Here is a 21,965-nt window from a genome sequence, read left to right as displayed (position 1 = left end):
TCCCCCATCTCTCTCCCCCCTCTCTCTCTCTCCCCTCTCTCTCCTCTCCCCCATCTCTCTCCCCCTCTCTCCCTCTACCTGTCTGTAGAATAAGGTCTATCCACCAGGGAAAGGGACGGGGCTTCTTCTCACTACAAGGACTCGTTATTATTTTATTTTGCAAGCCAAGAAGGAACAGGATCATTTTTATTAGATTTTTAATATCGTTATTATTATCGTTCTTACGGAAAACACACTTCTGACGTATTTGTACCGATGATAAACATTGTTTACTATTTTGACTGTGTAAATCTGGCCGTTGGAAACAATGATATCATGATTGGGGTGACTTAAATAATAACATGGTTATTGTAGTGCTATGAAAACAAACAGCATGAAAATGTTATCTTGTGTTTGCGTATTCTCCTTGGTTTAAACTAAAGGTCCTTCTTGGGAAAAAATAAGAATTGTGTGAATTAGTCTGAAATCAGAGGTTTGCCTCACAATGATAACAATATTGTTATGCTCATCCTTCCCTGTTCATAATGCTGTAAATTAATTTCTTGAAAAACATTTAGAAATGGTTTCATTATTATAAATATACATGTATAACATTTAATAATAGAGGTATTAATAATGAATAACACATTAAAATGAAGCTGAACTGTGAGAGATGGCTATGATTGCCACTAATAGAAGAGCAGCAAGTTCTAACAATAGAAAATGTCTGCTGTGTCCCAAATAGCACCCTATTCCCTATAATAGTACATTACTTTTAACCAGAGCCCTGGTCAAAGAGCCCTATGGCTCCTGGTCAAAGAGCCCTATGGCTCCTGGTCAAAGGTAGTACACTAAGTAATACAGTGCCATTTGGGACGCAGCTTTAGGTTTGGCTTGTTTTTGTTTATTTTCTTCTCTTTTTCTAACACCACTGAACCTAAAGGGCACTTTATCCATCACACTTACCTGCCTGTCGTATGTCTTTTAGCATTAACTTGAATCTGATTTATTTTTCGTTGAGAATAGCCTTTGTTTACCTGGGTGCAATATCTAGTTGTGTCCCAAATGGCACCCTATTCCCTATGTAGTGCACTACTTTTGACCAGACCTCTATGGGCCCGGTTTAAAAGTAGTGCGCTATATATGTAATAGGGTACCATTTGGGACTTCACCCTATAGTCCTGTAAATCTGCCTGCTGCTAATGTATAAAGTGACAGTCGTGAAGAAGGGATCTTCACACTCGTCCTCTCTCTCTCTCTCTCTCTCTCTCTCTCTCTGTCTCTGTCTCTGTCTCTGTCTGTCTCTGTCCTGTCTCTCTCTCTCTCTCTCTCTCTCTCTCTCTCTCTCTCTCTCTCTCTCTGTCTCCCTCTGTCTCTGTCTCTCTGTCTCTGTCTCTCTCTCTCTCTCTGTCTCTCTCTCTCTCTGTCTCTGTCTCTCTCTCTGTCTCTGTCTCTCTCTCTCTCTCGCGTCTCTCTCTCTCTCTCTCCCCTCTACTCATTATCTGTTCATCCTTCTCTCCCTTTTTCCTGCTCCACTAACTGTGGTTCACTAGATTCCTCCCTCTCTTTATGTACTTGGTTTTTAGGGGTTGTTGTTTTTTATTAATGGGGGAAATAAACGTTCACTTTTGTTAAATTCCACAACTCCACAACAAGCCCTCGCAGTTAATATAACTTGAGTCAAATTAAAACTGAAACATGGAAACTCATTCAACTTTGTGTCGTTGTGTGAAATGGTTCATGTTTGGACATCAAATCATACTTCTTAGAAGAGTTTTCTGTTAACTTTGTGTACGTTGTTTTAGGTGAAAATGCACCCCCCAAAAAAGGCCTCAGTTTAACTGGTACCCCTGCACATGGAGACAAAGAACTTACTTTTTGGAGAAATGTCCTCTGGTCTGATGAAACAAAAATAGAACTGTTTGGCCATAATGACCATCGTTATGTTTGGAGGAAAAAGGGGGAGCTTGCAAGCCAAAGAACACCATCCTAACCGTGAAGCACGGGAGTGGCAGCATCATGCTGTGGGGATGCTTTGCTTCAGGAGAGACTGGTGCACTTCACAAAATAGATGGCATCATGAGGAAGGAAAATTATGTGGATATATTGAAGCAACATCTCAAGACATCAGTCAGGAAGTTAAAGCTTGGTCGCAAATGGGTCTTCCAAATGGACAATGACCCCAAGCATACTTCCAAAGTTGTGGCAAAATGGCTTAAGGACAACAAAGTCAAGGTATTGGAGTGGCCATCACAAAGCCCTGACATCAATCCTATAGAAAATGTGTGGGCAGAACTGAAAAAAGCGTGTGCGAGTAAGGAGGCCTACAAACCTGACTCAGTTACACCAGCTCTGTCAGGATGAATGGGCTAAAATTCACCAAACCTATTGTGGGAAGCTTGTGGAAGGCTACCCGAAACGTTTGACCCAAGTTAAACATTTTAAAGGCAATGCTACCAAATACTAATTGAGTGTATGTAAACTTCTGACCCACTGGGAAAGTACTTGTGTTATGCACAAAGTAGATGTCCTAACCGACTTACCAAAACCAGAGTTTGTTAACAAGAAATGTGTGGAGTGGTTGAAAGACAAGTTTTAATGACTCCAACATAAGTGCGTGCACGTGTTTGTTTCGGTGAAGGGAACCCAGTTCATTCACACAGGCAATCTAGGACTTATGTGCTCCAAGGACGAGCAAATAAAAGCGGCCTGTTTGTCCTGTCATGTTATCAAGGCCCCTCCCCTCTCTTGCTCTCTGTCTCTCACAAACAAACCAGGGGCCAAAAATCCTTCCGGCAACAGGGCTGTTTAATAAATCTAGAGAGGACACCTGGATGAGATGAGAGGAGAGGACCTGAACTGAGCGTGACCTGCTGCACAATTGTAATGTCACCAACTGATAGGAATACTTATTTTCGATGAAAGATGTTTCGTAAGAGGAATACTGTGCGTGCCCAAGGTGTTGTGTCGTTTCAATCAGTGACCTATCAATGACCCACAGAGCTCTGGATTTCCTTGACCTCAGTCGACCTCTTAGGACTTGATACTGTAACACAGAAAAATGCTCAGAGTAATATCAATTACATTTTGACATACACTACATGACCAAAAGTATGCTCATCAAACATCTCATTCCAAAATCATGGCATTAATATGGAGTTGGTCCCCCCTTTGCTGCTATAACAGCCTCCACTCTTCTGGGAAGGCTTTCCACTAGATGTTGGAACATTGCTGCGGAGACTTGCTTCCATTCAGCCACAAGAGCATTAGTGAGGTCGGGCACTGATGTTGGCCGATTAGGCCTGGCTCGCAGTCGGCATTCCAATTCATCCCAAAGGTGTTTGATGGGGTTGACGTCAGGGCCAGTCAAGTTCTTCCACATCGATCTCGACAAACCATTTCTGTATGGACCTCGCTTTGTGCACGGGGACATTGTCATGCTGAAACAGGAAAGGGCCTTCCCCAAACTGTTGCCACAAAGTTGGAAGCACAGAATCGTCTAGAATGTCATTGTATGCTGTAGCGTTAAGATTTCCCCTTCACTGTAACTAAGGGGCCTAGCCCGAACCATGAAAAACAGCCCCAGACCATTATTCCTCCTCCACCAAACTTTACAGTTGGCACTATGCATTCGGGCAGGCAGTGTTCTCCTGGCATCCGCCAAACCCAGATTCGTCCAGCGGACTGCCATATGGTGAAGCGTGATTCATCACTCGCTCCAGAGTCCAATGGCGGCGAGCTTTACACCACTCCAGCCGACGCTTGGCATTGCACATGGTGATCTTAGGCTTGTGTGCGGCTGCTCGGTCAAGGAAACCCATTTCATAAAGCTCCCGACGAACAGTTATTGTTCTGATGTTGCTTCCACAAGCAGTTTGGAACTCGGTAGTGAGTGTTGCAACCGAGGACAGACGATTTTTACGCGCTACGCAGAAATTTGATGAACTGACTTTTTGGAAAGGTGGCATCCTATGATGGTGCCTATGATAGAGTCAATGAGCTCTTCAATAAGGCACTTCTACTGCCAATGTTTGTCTATGGAGATTGCATGGCTGTGTGCTCGATTTTATACACCTGCCAGCAATGAGTGTGGCTGAAATAGCCAAATCCACTAATTTGAAGGGGTGTCCACATACTTTTGTATATATAGTGTACATGTACACAGTGTGCAGGCTTTTCTTTGGGGAAAGCTTTTTGTTGGAGATGTGAAAAGGTAAATAGTATGATTATTGTTCACAGGATCACATCTGTATGTCCCAACCATTTCTGTGGGCATGTGAATACTGATTAATTGTCAGATCTGTTATGACAGTTTGTAAATAACGGCTCAAAGTAAGATTTTGAGATTCTTATCTCATCCCTGGCCCCAGGCCATGTCCAACTGTTCAAAGTCAAACTGTTGACAATTTGAATTGGTTATACTGCAGGCTACAGTAGACTAGAGGATGATGACAGGCAAGGGGACTTTGATAAGACTTCAGAAGAACACTGCGACATGGAGACAGTGATATGTACAGTACCGTCTGACTAAGATAACATCTGTCGTCATATTGGGGTTTTCATGTTCTCTTGTTGGATCAGGCTCTTCCTCACTGGTATTAGACCCTGGGAAAAAAAACACTGAACATACAAAAAGATCTGCTAAATCTGCTGTAACATGCAATGAAGGGAAAGTAAAGTTGTTACCTTACAGTCCCTATCTTTATGAATAACTATAGCTTCTGTAAGGTACAGTTACAAACAAAGATATTGTGTATGACAGTGTCTTTATGGCACAGCAAAGACTGAATAATAGCTGAATGTGAAATAGGTACTGTAGATGCCTGCCTGTTTACCCTACCAGGGTAGTGCGTTGGTGCCCTCCCCTCCCCTCGTCAGTCAGGGTCGATCAATACTTCCCTGCCGCTTATCACTGAGGGGAATTAACTGTTGGTCCATACAACCCACCCTCTGGCTACATAAAGGGAGAGGAAGGGACAGCACCATTCCCAAGTGCTGACTGTCTCCCTGTCCACACACCTGCATCTCTCCACAGACCACAGACCTGCGTCAACCCACCATGGACTGCTGCAAACCGGACTGGACTTGTAGGGCTTCCTTGGTCTTTACTGAAGAGCCTGGAGACCTGAGACAGGACAAAGAAGGAGACAGAGGCTTTGTCTGAAATGGCACTGTATGTGCATGTAGGGAAAAGGGTGCCATTTTGAAAGAGAACAGTCCTGTCCTGGAGCCTACAGAGAGGGAGTGGAACTGGGAGAGGTCCACCAACAGGTAATCTCATGATGAGTTACTGTAGGATCTCAAGGAGCACAGCATCTAGTGGTAGTCAGAAACTAACACAAGTCTACACCATCAAGGAGAGGGAATTGGTGTCTTCCAGACTAGAGCAGAAGACGCATGCTGCACTGGACTAGACTGGACTGGACCGCAGATGGATGAATGGTCACAGAAGCTCATAGTGTGAGGAGAAATGGGCCTTTACACAGCAGACCTGTACATTCTACTGTAGTACACCTGTATATATATTTATATACTACTTCCTACTGTAGCACACCTGTATACATCTTTATATCTTTATATACTACTTCCTACTGTAGTACACCTGCATATATCTTTATATACTACTTCCTACTGTAGTACACCTGTATATATCTTTATATACTATATCCTACTGTAGTACACCTATATATATCTTTGTATACTACATCCTACTGTAGCACACCTGTATTTATATTTATATACCATATCCTACCGTAGTACACCTGTATATATCTTTATATCTTTATATACAACTTCCTACTGTAGTACACCTGTATTTATCTTTATATCTTTATATACTACTTCCTACTATAGTACACCTGTATATATCTTTATATCTTTATATACTACTTCCTATTGTAGTACACCTGTATATATATTTATATCTTTATATACTACTTCCTACTGTAGTACACCTGTATAAATCTTTATATCTTTATATACTACATCCTACTGTAGCACACCTGTATATATCTTTATATACAGTGGGGAAAAAAGTATTTAGTCAGCCACCAATTGTGCAAGTTCTCCCACTTAAAAAGATGATCATAGGTACACGTCAACTATGACAGACAAATTGAGAAAAACAAATCCAGAAAATGACATTGTAGGATTTTTAATGAATTTATTTGCAAATTACGGTGGAAAATAAGTATTTGGTCACCTACAAACAAGCAAGACTTCTGGCTCTCACAGACCTGTATCTTCTTCTTTAAGAGGCTCCTCTGTCCTCCACTCGTTACCTGTATTAATGGCACCTGTTTGAACTTGTTATCAGTATAAAAGACACCTGTCCACAACCTCAAACAGTCACACTCCAAACTCCACTATGGCCAAGATCAAAGAGCTGTCAAAGGACACCAGAAACAAAATTGTAGACCTGCACCAGGCTGGGAAGACTGAATCTGCAATAGGTAAGCAGCTTGGTTTGAATAAATCAACTGTGGGAGCAATTATTAGGAAATGGAAGACATACAAGACCACTGATAATCTCCCTCGATCTGGGGCTCCACACATAGTCAGATGAAACCAAAATAGAAATGTTTGGTAAAAACTCAACTCGTCGTGTTTGGAGGACAAAGAATGCTGAGTTGCATCCAAAGAACACCATACATGAAGCATGGGGGTGGAAACATCATGCTTTGGGGCTGTTTTTCTGCAAAGGGACCAGGACGACTGATCCGTGTAAAGGAAAGAATGAATGGGGCCATGTATCGTGAGATTTTGAGTGAAAACCTCCTTCCATCAGCAAAGCATTGAAGATGAAACGTGGCTGGGTCTTTCAGCATGACAATGATACCAAACACACCGCCCGAGCAACGAAGGAGTGGCTTCGTAAGAAGCATTTCAAGGTCCTGGAGTGGCCTAGCCAGTCTCCAGATCTCAACCCCATAGAAAATCTTTGGAGGGGGTTGAAAGTCCGTGTTGCCCAGCGACAGCCTCAAAACATCACTGCTCTAGAGGAGATCTGCATGGAGGAATGGGCCAAAATACCAGCAACAGTGTATGAAAACCTTGTGAAGACTTACAGAAAACGTTTGACCTGTGTCATTGCCAACAAAGGGTATATAACAAAGTATTGAGAAACTTTTGTTATTGACCAAATACTTATTTTCCACCATAATTTGCAAATCCAGAAAAACGCATGTCAAAAATGTTATAAATTGATTTGCATTTTAATTAGGGAAATAAGTATTTGACCCCTCTGCAAAACATGACTTAGTACTTGGTGGCAAAACCTTTGTTGGCAATCACAGAGGTCAGACGTTTCTTGTAGTTGGCCACCAGGTTTGCACACATCTCAGGAGGGATTTTGTCCCACTCCTCTTTGCAGATCGTCTTTCGAGGCTGACGTTTGGCAACTCGAACCTTCAGCTCCCTCCACAGATGTTCTATGGGATTAAGGTCTGGAGACTGGCTAGGCCACTCCAGGACCTTAATGTGCTTCTTCTTGAGCCATTCCTTTGTTGCCTTGTCTGTGTGTTTTGGGTCATCGTCATGCTGGAATACCCATCCACGACCCATTTTCAATGCCCTGGCTGAGGGAAGGAGGTTCTCACCCAAGATTTGACGGTACATGGCCCCGTCCATCGTCCCTTTGATGCGGTGAAGTTGTCCTGTCCCCTTAGCAGAAAAACACCCCCAAAGCATAATGTTTCCACCTCCATGTTTGACGGTGGGGATGGTGTTCTTGGGGTCATAGGCAGCATTCCTCCTCCTCCAAACACGGCGAGTTGAGTTGATGCCAAAGAGCTCCATTTTGGTCTCATCTGACCACAACACTTTCACCCAGTTCTCCTCTGAATCATTCAGATGTTCATTGGCAAACTTCAGACGGGCATGTATATGTGCTTTCTTGAGCAGGGGGACCTTGCGGGCGCTGCAGGATTTCAGTCGTTCACGGCGTAGTGTGTTACCAATTGTTTTCTTGGTGACTATGGTCCCAGCTGCCTTGAGATCATTGACAAGATCCTCCCGTGTAGTTCTGGGCTGATTCCTCACCGTTCTCATGATCATTGCAACTCCACAAGGTGAGATCTTTTATGGAGCCCCAGGCCGAGGGAGATTGACAGTTATTTTGTGTTTCTTCCATTTGCGAATAATCGCACCAACTGTTGTCACCTTCTCACCAAGCTGCTTGGCGATGGTCTTGTAGCCCATTCCAGCCTTGTTTAGGTCTACAATCTTGTCCCTGACATCCTTGGAGAGCTCTTTGGTCTTGGCCAGAGTGGAGAGTTTGGAATCTGATTGATTGATTGCTTCTGTGGACAGGTGTCTTTTATACAGGTAACAAGTTGAGATTAGGAGCACTCCCTTTAAGAGTGTGCTCCTAACCTCAGGTCGTTACCTGTATAAAAGACACCTGGGAGCCAGAAATCTTTCTGATTGAGAGGGTGTCAAATACTTATTTCCCTCATTAAAATGCAAATCAATTCATAAAATTTTTGACATGCGTTTTTCAGTATTTTTTTTATGTTATTCTGTCTCTCACTGTTCAAATTATTCTGTCTCTCACTGTGGTCCTCTGTAGCTCAGCTGGTAGAGCACGGCGCTTGTAACGCCAAGGTAGTGGGTTCGATCCCCGGGACCACCCATACACAAAAATGTATGCACGCACGACTGTAAGTCGCTTTGGATAAAAGTGTCTGCTAAATGGCATATTATTATTATTATTAAATAAACCTACCATTAATTATAGACTGATAATTTCTTTGTCAGTGGGCAAACGTACAAAATCAGCAGGGGATCAAATACTTTTTTTCCCTCACTGTATTACGCTCTAATAAAAATGGAAAAAGCAGTATCCGATTACATATAACCCATACAGTGATTTGGATCATTTGTTTTGGATCGGAGAGACAGTATGAATGAACACCTCATCTAGACATGGCAGACATTGCTTACTGTAGCCCAGCTCTGAGGTAGGCCGAAGGCCGGCGGATGACGATATTGAGTCGTTTCATCTCTGAGGCAGACTGCAGTGGTAGCATAGCAGCAGTGGTAGCATAGCAGCAGTGGTAGCATAGCAGCAGTGGTAGCATAGCAGGAGTGGTAGCATAGCAGCAGTGGTAGCATAGCAGGAGTGGTAGCATAGCAGCAGTGGTAGCATAGCAGGAGTGGTAGCATAGCAGCAGTGGTAGCATAGCAGCAGGTATTCTGGCCGTGCCAAGCACATCAGACAGCTGGCTCGGGATGTCAAGAGGCTGAGTTCTCAGGGGGCGCAGTGGTGTGCTCTCACTCTGACTGGCCCTTCGTTCTTCTGTAACCGTATGTGTGCTGAAGGCTACTAGCTTGTCGCCGGTATTGCAGTAGCATACACGTACCATTACAGGACCATCACACTCAACAACACTTTAAATAGCAATCTCAGCATTTATTTTACAGTACCATCACATTTACATTTTTACATTTTAGTCATTTAGCAGACACTCTTATCCAGAGCGACTTACAGTTAGTGAGTGCATACATTTTTCATACTGGCCCCCCGTGGGAATCGAACCCACAACCCTGGCGTTGCAAGCGCCATGCTCTACCAACTGAGCTACAGGAGGCCTATCACATTCAACAACAGGTTTCAAATGGTCTCAACATGCATCCTTGCTGTTGGGAGGAGCTACTCTTGTTAACCTTCCAGTTCTTTTGTTGTTGCACCAGACCAAATAAAAAAACATAGTCGTTTTACTAGGTCATTGTATATTTTTCTGTTTAATACTGTACATCTTAAATATCTGTTATACATAATTTCAAAGTACATCTATTGGTAACCTCTAGTTACCTTACAACAACAACAAAAAATGCATGTAACACAAATATATAAATATATATTTTCACTCATCATGTACATCATAGAAAATGCATAAAATTGTAGTCCTATGATTTATATAATTTTCTTGCAGTCTATGTTCTCACACAATAATTATGTTTTACACAATTTTCTTAAATCAAATGTTTAAAATGTGTCCTCAAAAAGTTTCTTAAAAAAATACACAAAAAGGAAACCAACAAAAAAACAGAAGAAACAACATAGCCTGTTGCTATGCTACGTCATCAAAGAGCGAAACACTACCAGAGAGGGTAGAAACCTACTATCTCTGGTTATACTGCACGTTCTTTCTAATCATCGCAGCTTCATCACAACGTGAGAAAACCTGTACGTGGGAGAACCTATTCAACTGAATGAGACAAGCCCTTCATGATTGACAGCAGCAGATCCTCCCTAGGTAGATTGAATGAAGAGTACTGGCAGACTTCCATGACGCTTCAGGACGTCTTCAGTACATTTATTCAACCAGCCATACTTCCATTGAACCAACAGTCTCTTTTATACACCAGATAGACAATCACGTATCCATTCTAGTGTATTGTAGATCAGGTTTATTAATTGGGCCATGTTCCCGGTATCAAATCTGTTAGCTCGACTATCAGGTCTCTCTTGCAAAAGAGATTCTCATCTGAATGAGACAATAATAAATGTTAGATAAAAAAATCCATAATTGTTACAATTTAAAGACAACCCCTCCTATCAGGATTTGTTCTTCAGGGTGGGTACGAAAGTATTTTTAGTCTTTGTGGCAGGTTGAGTTGGCTTGGGTTTATGGGCCACAGCCTTTTTAGGCTTTGGCTGTAAAGACTTGAGTCCAAGGATCTCACAGTACTTGTTGCACAGATGCAAGGCTTTGAACTGATCGATGAATGACGTGGCACAGTTTCCCTTGAACCCCTTGTATCTAGAAAACAGAAAACAGAGACATTGCATGTGGTTAGTGAGTACACACTAGAGAATACAGTTCTTATATCATTTGATTTAAACCATCAGGTTTTGTGTTGTATTTATTTTTCAATACTCACCCTTTCTTACATGTGGCTATTCCAACATCTGTCAATCTCATGCCAACTCCTGGAATGAAACGAGATAAATTAGATATCAATCAATCAGTCATTCACGTTATTTATAAAGCTCTTTTTAATAGCAGCAGTTGTCACAAGTGCTTATACGGTAGATATATTATTAATATTTCCATCTCCTACTTTCTTTGAACTGCTGTAAATACAGTAGCTAGGCTGGACCTTGGCTCTCACTGTGCAGATGCAGTGACCTACCTTGCATGTCAGTGACGAGCAGGTTACCCTCAGTCTTGTGGTAGACCCAGTGCTGGAAGGCACAGCACTTCTGTCCTGCCTCTGAGTCTCTCCTCTTTAGGTTGATCTCCTTCCCGTCCCGGACAGAGTACTTAACGAAGTCCCCCATCAGCTCCTCTTCCAGCGTGGCATACGGGACGTCGTTGGACGGACGGTGGACCAGGTATATGGGAATAATCCTGGAAGGGGGGAGGGGGATTAGAAGAGGAATAACAGGAAGAATCAAGACGGTTAACGTTGCTGTATTGCATATTTCACTGGGGGAAAAAAAGGATGTCATGTTTTTGCTTGAACAGAGAGATTGGAACACAAGGTGAGCTGGAGTGAAGTTTAGGGGTTAAGTTGGGTGGGACACCAGGACACAACGGCAGGAGAAGAGATGGCATCTAGGATTTGACACTGGGATTTGCAGGCTGATGATGTGACAGCGATGACGTCATACTCACTCTGGAACCTCTCCGAAGGCTTCCTGTGTCTGGGCCACGGCTGTCCAGGCCTTGATGTACTCTCTGGCTGTGTTCTGAACATGGCACTCCTGGAATCACACAATACACACACACGTGTTAGATCTGAGCATTTCCGCTGATGGTTACAACCGGGTTCAGGAAGTGACTGAATTGAAATTAAATTGACCCCAACCCTGGGTCACAGTATTACACAATGCCAAATAGTGAGAGTAACTGTTTTTCTAACCCTAAATGTACCCCTGACCCTAACCTTAACTCTAACCCTGAGTCTGGTGATATCAAGGTAAATGAACCCTCACCTCCACGGCTAGGTTATAGTTCTTCTGAACCAGTTCCTCATTGTTCTTGGTCCCGTAGCTGATAGCGTTGTGTACCTTGAGCACACAGTGGTGGCCCTGGGTGAAGACAGTCACCATACCGGCCTTGAGCCTGGTCCGGAAGGCCCTCCGGTGCATACCCTCTCCGAAGTGTTCCTTCTCTGTCACCAGGCTGGCTGGCTGGTTCTTATCAAAGTACTGTTCTGACAGGAAGTCATCTTTGAACAGCAGACGGGAACATTTCACATCCTCCTCTTCACCTACTAGCTCAGTGGAAGCAGCTGAGGTAGAGAGAGGAACACAGTCATTTAGAAAGCACCATTAACATAGCATAACATATTTAGATGCTTCCACACTGAATGATCTCTGAACTTACCTAACACCTTGTCTCAGAAGTATACTGTATATCAAACTGAAATTCAACATTAGATCGCTGCTCACCTGTGGTGTTTTTCTGGGGATTAGCCAAGATGACAATCTCACTCAGCACTTTGAAAGAGACAGACAGAAACAGTGAGGGCTATTAACTTCCAAATTATATTTGTATATTGCTGTTTTTATTGTGAGAGCCCTGTTGAGTAAGATTTCCAATCTATTCATTGCACATGGCAAATAAAACCTGAAATTTGAAACTTGGATATGAGTGTGACGTATTACATGTCTTACCCTCATAGGTGAGGAGGTAGTCTAAGGTGTCTTACCCTCGTAGGTGAGGAGGTAGTCTAAGGTGTCTTACCCTCGTAGGTGAGGAGGTAGTCTAAGGTGTCTTACCCGCTTAGGTGAGGAGGTAGTCTAAGGTGTCTTACACTCGTAGGTGAGGAGTTGTCTAAGGTGTCTTACCCTCATAGGTGAGGAGGTAGTTTAAGGTGTCTTACCCGCTTAGGTGAGGAGGTAGTCTAAGGTGTCTTACCCTCGTAGGGGAGGTGGTAGTCTAAGGTGTCTTACACTCGTAGGTGAGAAGGTAGTTTAAGGTGTCTTACCTGCGTAGGTGAGGAGGTAGTCTAGGATGACAGAGCCATGGGAACAGAGGAGACTACATCGGTACTTCCCCAGATCTTTATTGGAGGCGTTGGTGATGGTGAGGGACACTCTGCTCTCATCTCCAGCACTACACAGAGAAGAGAGGAGAGATTAAACCTTTAATCATTATTCTGAATTAACATAATCTATTTCTACTTAGGCTTGTTCTCTGTTCCAGTGTTTCCCATACAGGGGTACCTGGCCTATCCACAGGGGGTACTTGAGAAGACTCATGAGACCATAGGCTTACTGGTCAAATGTACATGAGGGGGTACTTCAGGGGTACTCCGGGCAGAGCAAAATATACTTGGTAGTACATGAACCGAAAAAGGTTGGGAAGCAATGCTCTATTCAACAACCCTGATGAAGGCAGTTTGCTGTCAAAATGAAGATTCATTAATTAATAATGAAAATATTTTAGCATTATATTATTATATTACTATATTGAGAGCGAAAAGAGTGTGACTGGAGGCTACATTTCTTTTCTTTCTCTGTTAAAAACATCTGCCTCAACATACACCTGCCTCAACATACACCTGCTTCAACATACACCTGCCTCAACATACACCTGCCTCAACATACACCTGCCTCAACCTACACCTGCCTCAACCTACACCTGCCTCAACATACACCTGCCTCAACATACACCTGCCTCAACATACAACTGCCTCAACATACACCTGCCTCAACATACACTTGCCTCAACATACACCTGCCTCAACATAAACCTGCCTCAACATATACCTGCCTCAACATACACCTGCCTCAACATACACCTGCTTCACCATACACCTACCTCAACATACACCTGCCTCAACATACATTTGACTCAACATACACCTGCCTCAACATACACCTGCCTCAACATACACCTGCCTCAACCTACACCTGCCTCAATATACACCTGCCTCAACATACACCTGCCTCAACATACACCTGCCTCAACATACACCTTCCTCAACATACACCTGCCTCAACATACACCTGCCTCAACATACACCTGCTTCAACATACACCTGCCTAAACATACACCTGCTTCACCATACACCTGCCTCAACATAAACCTGCCTCAACATACACCTGCCTCAACATACACCTGCTTCACCATACACCTGCCTCAACATACACCTGCCTCAACATACACCTGCCTCAACATACACCTGCTTCACCATACACCTGCCTCAACATACACCTGCCTCAACATACACTTGCCTCAACATAAACCTGCCTCAACATACACCTGCCTCAACATACACCTGCTTCACCATACACCTGCCTCAACATACACCTGCCTCAACATACACCTTCCTCAACATACATCTGACTCAACATACACCTGCCTCAACATACACCTGCCTCAACATACACCTGCCTCAACATACACCTGCCTCAACATACACCTGCCTCACCATACACCTGCCTCAACATACACCGCCTCAACATACACCTGCCTCAACACATACCTGCCTCAACATACACCTGCCTCAACATACATCTGACTCAACATACACCTGCCTCAACATACACCTGCCTCAACATACACAAGCCTCAACATACACCTGCCTCAATATACATCTGTCTCAACATACATCTGCCTCAACATACACCTGCCTCAACATACATCTGCCTCAACATACACCTGCCTCAACATACACCTGCCTCAACATACACCTGCCTCAACATACACCTGCCTCAACATACATCTGACTCAACATCCTGCCTCAACACACATCTGACTCAACATACATCTGCCTCAACATACACCTGCCTCAACATACATCTGCCTCAACATACACCTACACCTGCCTCAACATACACCTGCCTCAACATACATCTGCCTCAACATACACCTGCCTCAACATACACTACCGGTCAAAGGTTTTAGAACACCTACTCAGTCTAGGGTTTTTCTTTATTTTTACTATTATCTACATTGTAGAATAATAGTGAAGACATCAAAACTATGAAATAACACATACGGAATCATGTAGTAACCAAACAAGTGTTAAACAAATCATCTGCCTCAACATACACCTGCTTCAACATACACCTGCCTCGACATACACCTGCCTCAACATACACCTGCCTCAACATACACCTGCTTCAACATACACCTGCCTCGACATACACCTGCCTCAACATACACCTGCCTCAACATACATGTGACTCAACTGACTCAACATACACCTGCCTCAACATACATGTGACTAAACTGACTCAACATACACCTGGCTCAACATACATGTGACTCAACTGACTCAACATACACCAGCCTCAACATATATGTGACTCCAACTGACTCAACATACACCTGCCTCAACATACATCTGACTCAACTGACTCAACATACACCTGCCTCAACATACATGTGACTCAACTGACTCAACATACACCTGCCTCAATATACATCTGACTCAACTGACTCAACATACACCTGCCTCAACATTCATCTGACTCAACATACACCTGCCTCAACATACATCTGACTCAACTGACTCAACATACACCTGCCTCAACATACACCTGCCTCAACATACATCTGACTCAACATACACCTGCCTCAACATACACCTGCCTCAACATACACAAGCCTCAACATACACCTGCCTCAATATACATCTGTCTCAACATACATCTGCCTCAACATACACCTGCCTCAACATACATCTGCCTCAACATACACCTGCCTCAACATACACCTGCCTCAACATACACCTGCCTCAACATACACCTGCCTCAACATACATCTGACTCAACATCCTGCCTCAACACACATCTGACTCAACATACATCTGCCTCAACATACACCTGCCTCAACATACATCTGCCTCAACATACACCTACACCTGCCTCAACATACACCTGCCTCAACATACATCTGCCTCAACATACACCTGCCTCAACATACACTACCGGTCAAAGGTTTTAGAACACCTACTCAGTCTAGGGTTTTTCTTTATTTTTACTATTATCTACATTGTAGAATAATAGTGAAGACATCAAAACTATGAAATAACACATACGGAATCATGTAGTAACCAAACAAGTGTTAAACAAATCATCTGCCTCAACATACACCTGCTTCAACATACACCTGCCTCGACATACACCTGCCTCAACATACACCTGCCTCAACATACACCTGCTTCAACATACACCTGCCTCGACATACACCTGCCTCAACATACACCTGCCTCAACATGCATGTGACTCAACTGACTCAACATACACCTGCCTCAACATACATGTGACTAAACTGACTCAACATACACCTGGCTCAACATACATGTGACTCAACTGACTCAACATACACCAGCCTCAACATATATCTGACTCAACTGACTCAACATACACCTGCCTCAACATACATGTGACTCAACTGACTCAACATACACCTGCCTCAATATACATCTGACTCAACTGACTCAACATACACCTGCCTCAACATTCATCTGACTCAACATACACCTGCCTCAACATACATCTGACTCAACTGACTCAACATACACCTGCCTCAACATACATCGGACTCAACATACACCTGCCTCAACATACACCTGCCTCAACATACATCTGACTCAACATACACCTGCCTCAACATACACCTGCCTCAACATACACCTGCCTCAACATACATATGTCTCAACATACACCTGCCTCAACATACACCTGCCTCAACATACACCTGCCTCAACATACACCTGCCTCAACATACACCTGCCTCAACATACACCTTCCTCAACATACACCTGCCTCAACATACACCTGCCTCAACATACACCTGCTTCAACATACACCTGCCTAAACATACACCTGCTTCACCATACACCTGCCTCAACATAAACCTGCCTCAACATACACCTGCCTCAACATACACCTGCTTCACCATACACCTGCCTCAACATACACCTGCCTCAACATACACCTGCCTCAACATACACCTGCTTCACCATACACCTGCCTCAACATACACCTGCCTCAACATACACTTGCCTCAACATAAACCTGCCTCAACATACACCTGCCTCAACATACACCTGCTTCACCATACACCTGCCTCAACATACACCTGCCTCAACATACACCTTCCTCAACATACATCTGACTCAACATACACCTGCCTCAACATACACCTGCCTCAACATACACCTGCCTCAACATACACCTGCCTCAACATACACCTGCCTCACCATACACCTGCCTCAACATACACCGCCTCAACATACACCTGCCTCAACACATACCTGCCTCAACATACACCTGCCTCAACATACATCTGACTCAACATACACCTGCCTCAACATACACCTGCCTCAACATACACAAGCCTCAACATACACCTGCCTCAATATACATCTGTCTCAACATACATCTGCCTCAACATACACCTGCCTCAACATACATCTGCCTCAACATACACCTGCCTCAACATACACCTGCCTCAACATACACCTGCCTCAACATACACCTGCCTCAACATACATCTGACTCAACATCCTGCCTCAACACACATCTGACTCAACATACATCTGCCTCAACATACACCTGCCTCAACATACATCTGCCTCAACATACACCTACACCTGCCTCAACATACACCTGCCTCAACATACATCTGCCTCAACATACACCTGCCTCAACATACACTACCGGTCAAAGGTTTTAGAACACCTACTCAGTCTAGGGTTTTTCTTTATTTTTACTATTATCTACATTGTAGAATAATAGTGAAGACATCAAAACTATGAAATAACACATACGGAATCATGTAGTAACCAAACAAGTGTTAAACAAATCATCTGCCTCAACATACACCTGCTTCAACATACACCTGCCTCGACATACACCTGCCTCAACATACACCTGCCTCAACATACACCTGCTTCAACATACACCTGCCTCGACATACACCTGCCTCAACATACACCTGCCTCAACATACACCTGCCTCAACATACATGTGACTCAACTGACTCAACATACACCTGCCTCAACATACATGTGACTAAACTGACTCAACATACACCTGGCTCAACATACATGTGACTCAACTGACTCAACATACACCAGCCTCAACATATATGTGACTCAACTGACTCAACATACACCTGCCTCAACATACATCTGACTCAACTGACTCAACATACACCTGCCTCAACATACATGTGACTCAACTGACTCAACATACACCTGCCTCAATATACATCTGACTCAACTGACTCAACATACACCTGCCTCAACATTCATCTGACTCAACATACACCTGCCTCAACATACATCTGACTCAACTGACTCAACATACACCTGCCTCAACATACACCTGCCTCAACATACATCTGACTCAACATACACCTGCCTCAACATACACCTGCCTCAACATACACAAGCCTCAACATACACCTGCCTCAATATACATCTGTCTCAACATACATCTGCCTCAACATACACCTGCCTCACCATACATCTGCCTCAACATACACCTGCCTCAACATACACCTGCCTCAACATACACCTGCCTCAACATACACCTGCCTCAACATACATCTGACTCAACATCCTGCCTCAACACACATCTGACTCAACATACATCTGCCTCAACATACACCTGCCTCAACATACATCTGCCTCAACATACACCTACACCTGCCTCAACATACACCTGCCTCAACATACATCTGCCTCAACATACACCTGCCTCAACATACACTACCGGTCAAAGGTTTTAGAACACCTACTCAGTCTAGGGTTTTTCTTTATTTTTACTATTATCTACATTGTAGAATAATAGTGAAGACATCAAAACTATGAAATAACACATACGGAATCATGTAGTAACCAAACAAGTGTTAAACAAATCATCTGCCTCAACATACACCTGCTTCAACATACACCTGCCTCGACATACACCTGCCTCAACATACACCTGCCTCAACATACACCTGCTTCAACATACACCTGCCTCGACATACACCTGCCTCAACATACACCTGCCTCAACATACATGTGACTCAACTGACTCAACATACACCTGCCTCAACATACATGTGACTAAACTGACTCAACATACACCTGGCTCAACATACATGTGACTCAACTGACTCAACATACACCAGCCTCAACATATATGTGACTCAACTGACTCAACATACACCTGCCTCAACATACATCTGACTCAACTGACTCAACATACACCTGCCTCAACATACATGTGACTCAACTGACTCAACATACACCTGCCTCAATATACATCTGACTCAACTGACTCAACATACACCTGCCTCAACATTCATCTGACTCAACATACACCTGCCTCAACATACATCTGACTCAACTGACTCAACATACACCTGCCTCAACATACATCGGACTCAACATACACCTGCCTCAACATACACCTGCCTCAACATACATCTGACTCAACATACACCTGCCTCAACATACACCTGCCTCAACATACACCTGCCTCAACATACATATGTCTCAACATACACCTGCCTCAACATACACCTGCCTCAACATACACCTGCCTCAACATACACCTGCCTCAACATACACAAGCCTCAACATACACCTGCCTCAATATACATCTGTCTCAACACACATCTGCCTCAACATACACCTGCCTCAACATACATCTGCCTCAACATACACCTGCCTCAACATACACCTGCCTCAACATACACCTGCCTCAACTTACACCTGCCTCAACATACATGTGACTCAACTGACTCAACATACACCTGGCTCAACATACATGTGACTCAACTGACTCAACATACACCTGCCTCAACATATATGTGACTCAACTGAATCAACATACACCTGCCTCAACATACATCTGCCTCAACTGACTCAACATACATCTGCCTCAACTGACTCAACATACACCTGCCTCAACATACATGTAACTCAACTGACTCAACATACACCTGCCTCAATATACATCTGACTCAACTGACTCAACATACACCTGTCTCAACATTCATCTGACTCAACATACACCTGCCTCAACAAACATCTGACTCAACATACACCTGCCTCAACATACACCTGCCTCAACATACACCTGCCTCAACATACATATGTCTCAACATACATCTGCCTCAACATACACCTGCCTCAACATACACCTGCCTCAACATACATCTGCCTCAACATACACCTGCCTCAACTTACACCTGCCTCAACATACACCTGCCACAACATACACCTGCCTCAACATACATCTGCCTCAACATACACCTGCCTCAACATACACCTTCCTCAACATACATCTGACTCAACATCCTGCCTCAACATACATCTGCCTCAACATACACCTGCCTCAACATACACCTGCCTCAACATAAACCTGCCTCAACATACACCTGCCTCAACATACACCTGCCTCAACATACATCTGTCTCAACATACATCTGCCTCAACATACACCTGCCTCAACATACATCTGCCTCAACATACACCTGCCTCAACATACATCTGCCTCAACATACACCTGCCTCAACATACACCTGCCTCAACATACATCTGACTCAACATCCTGCCTCAACACACATCTGACTCAACATACACCTGCCTCAACATACACTAACGGTCAAAAGTTTTAGAACACCTACTCAGTCTAGGGTTTTTCTTTATCTTTATTTTTACTATTATCTACATTGTAGAATAATAGTGAAGACATCAAAACTATGAAATAACACATATGGAATCATGTAGTAACCAAAAAAGTGTTAAACAAATCATCTGCCTCAACATACACCTGCCTCAACATACACCTGCTTCAACATACACCTGCCTCGACATACACCTGCCTCAACATACACCTGCCTCAACATACACCTGCCTCAACATACACCTGCTTCAACATACACCTGCCCCGACATACACCTGCTTCAACATACACCTGCCTCGACATACACCTGCCTCAACATACACCTGCCTCAACATACACCTGCCTCAACATACATCTGCCTCAACATACACCTGCCTCAACATACATCTGACTCAACTGACTCAACATACACCTGCCTCAACATACATGTGACTCAACTGACTCAAGATACACCTGCCTCAACATACATCTGACTCAACTGACTCAACATACACCTGCCTCAACATACATGTGACTCAACTGACTCAACATACACCTGCCTCAACATATATGTGACTCAACTGACTCAACATACACCTGCCTCAACATACATCTGACTCAACTGACTCAACATACACCTGCCTCAACATACATGTGACTCAACTGACTCAACATACACCTGCCTCAATACACATCTGACTCAACTGACTCAACATACACCTGCCTCAACATACACCTGCCTCAACATTCATCTGACTCAACTGACTCAACATACACCTGCCTCAACATACACCTGCCTCAACATACACCTGCCTCAACATACATATATCTCAACATACATCTGCCTCAACATACACCTGCCTCAACATACATCTGCCTCAACATACACCTGCCTCAACTTACACCTGCCTCAACATTCACCTGCCTCAACATACACCTGCCTCAACATACATCTGACTCAACATCCTGCCTCAACACACATCTGACTCAACATACATCTGCCTAAACATACACCTGCCTCAACATACACCTGCCTCAACATACATCTGACTCAACATACATCTGCCTCAACATACACCTGCCTCAACATACACCTGCCTCAACATACACCTGCCTCAACATACATCTGCCTCAACATACACCTGCCTCAACATACATCTGACTCAACATACACCTGCCTCAACATACACCTGCCTCAACATACACCTGCCTCAACATACTCCTGCCTCAACATACATCTGTCTCAACATACATCTGCCTCAACATACACCTGCCTCAACTTACACCTGCCTCAACATACACCTGCCTCAACATACACCTGCCTCAACATACATGTGACTCACTTTCACTGTTTTGAAAATGTTCAACAATGTTATTCTTAAAGGTTGTATTATGTAAGTAGAGACGGATA

The 21,965-nt window shown here is 43.7% G+C and overlaps 1 protein-coding gene across 1 annotated transcript in view; it reads right to left on the bottom strand.

Moving 5' to 3' along the window:
* Window positions 1-9,694: 9,694 nt before the first annotated feature.
* alpk2 (alpha-kinase 2) overlaps window positions 9,695-21,965 on the bottom strand; it is a 36,808-nt gene continuing 24,537 nt past the window's right edge. The window contains exons 5-11 of the mRNA XM_041885364.2: window positions 12,922-13,049; window positions 12,383-12,430; window positions 11,924-12,222; window positions 11,604-11,692; window positions 11,119-11,336; window positions 10,867-10,915; window positions 9,695-10,745 (exon numbers count right to left, since the gene is read on the bottom strand). Coding sequence (XP_041741298.1) covers window positions 10,541-10,745; window positions 10,867-10,915; window positions 11,119-11,336; window positions 11,604-11,692; window positions 11,924-12,222; window positions 12,383-12,430; window positions 12,922-13,049 — 1,036 coding nt within the window. The 3' untranslated portion in view covers window positions 9,695-10,540. The remainder of the gene's footprint in view (window positions 10,746-10,866; window positions 10,916-11,118; window positions 11,337-11,603; window positions 11,693-11,923; window positions 12,223-12,382; window positions 12,431-12,921; window positions 13,050-21,965) is intronic.

Source organism: Coregonus clupeaformis, chromosome 9 (assembly GCF_020615455.1).
Source record: "Coregonus clupeaformis isolate EN_2021a chromosome 9, ASM2061545v1, whole genome shotgun sequence".
In the NCBI taxonomy this organism is placed as follows: Eukaryota; Metazoa; Chordata; class Actinopteri; order Salmoniformes; family Salmonidae; genus Coregonus; species Coregonus clupeaformis.
The sequence above is the reverse complement of the archived record's forward strand: the minus strand, read 5'-3'. Positions and strand labels throughout refer to the sequence as shown.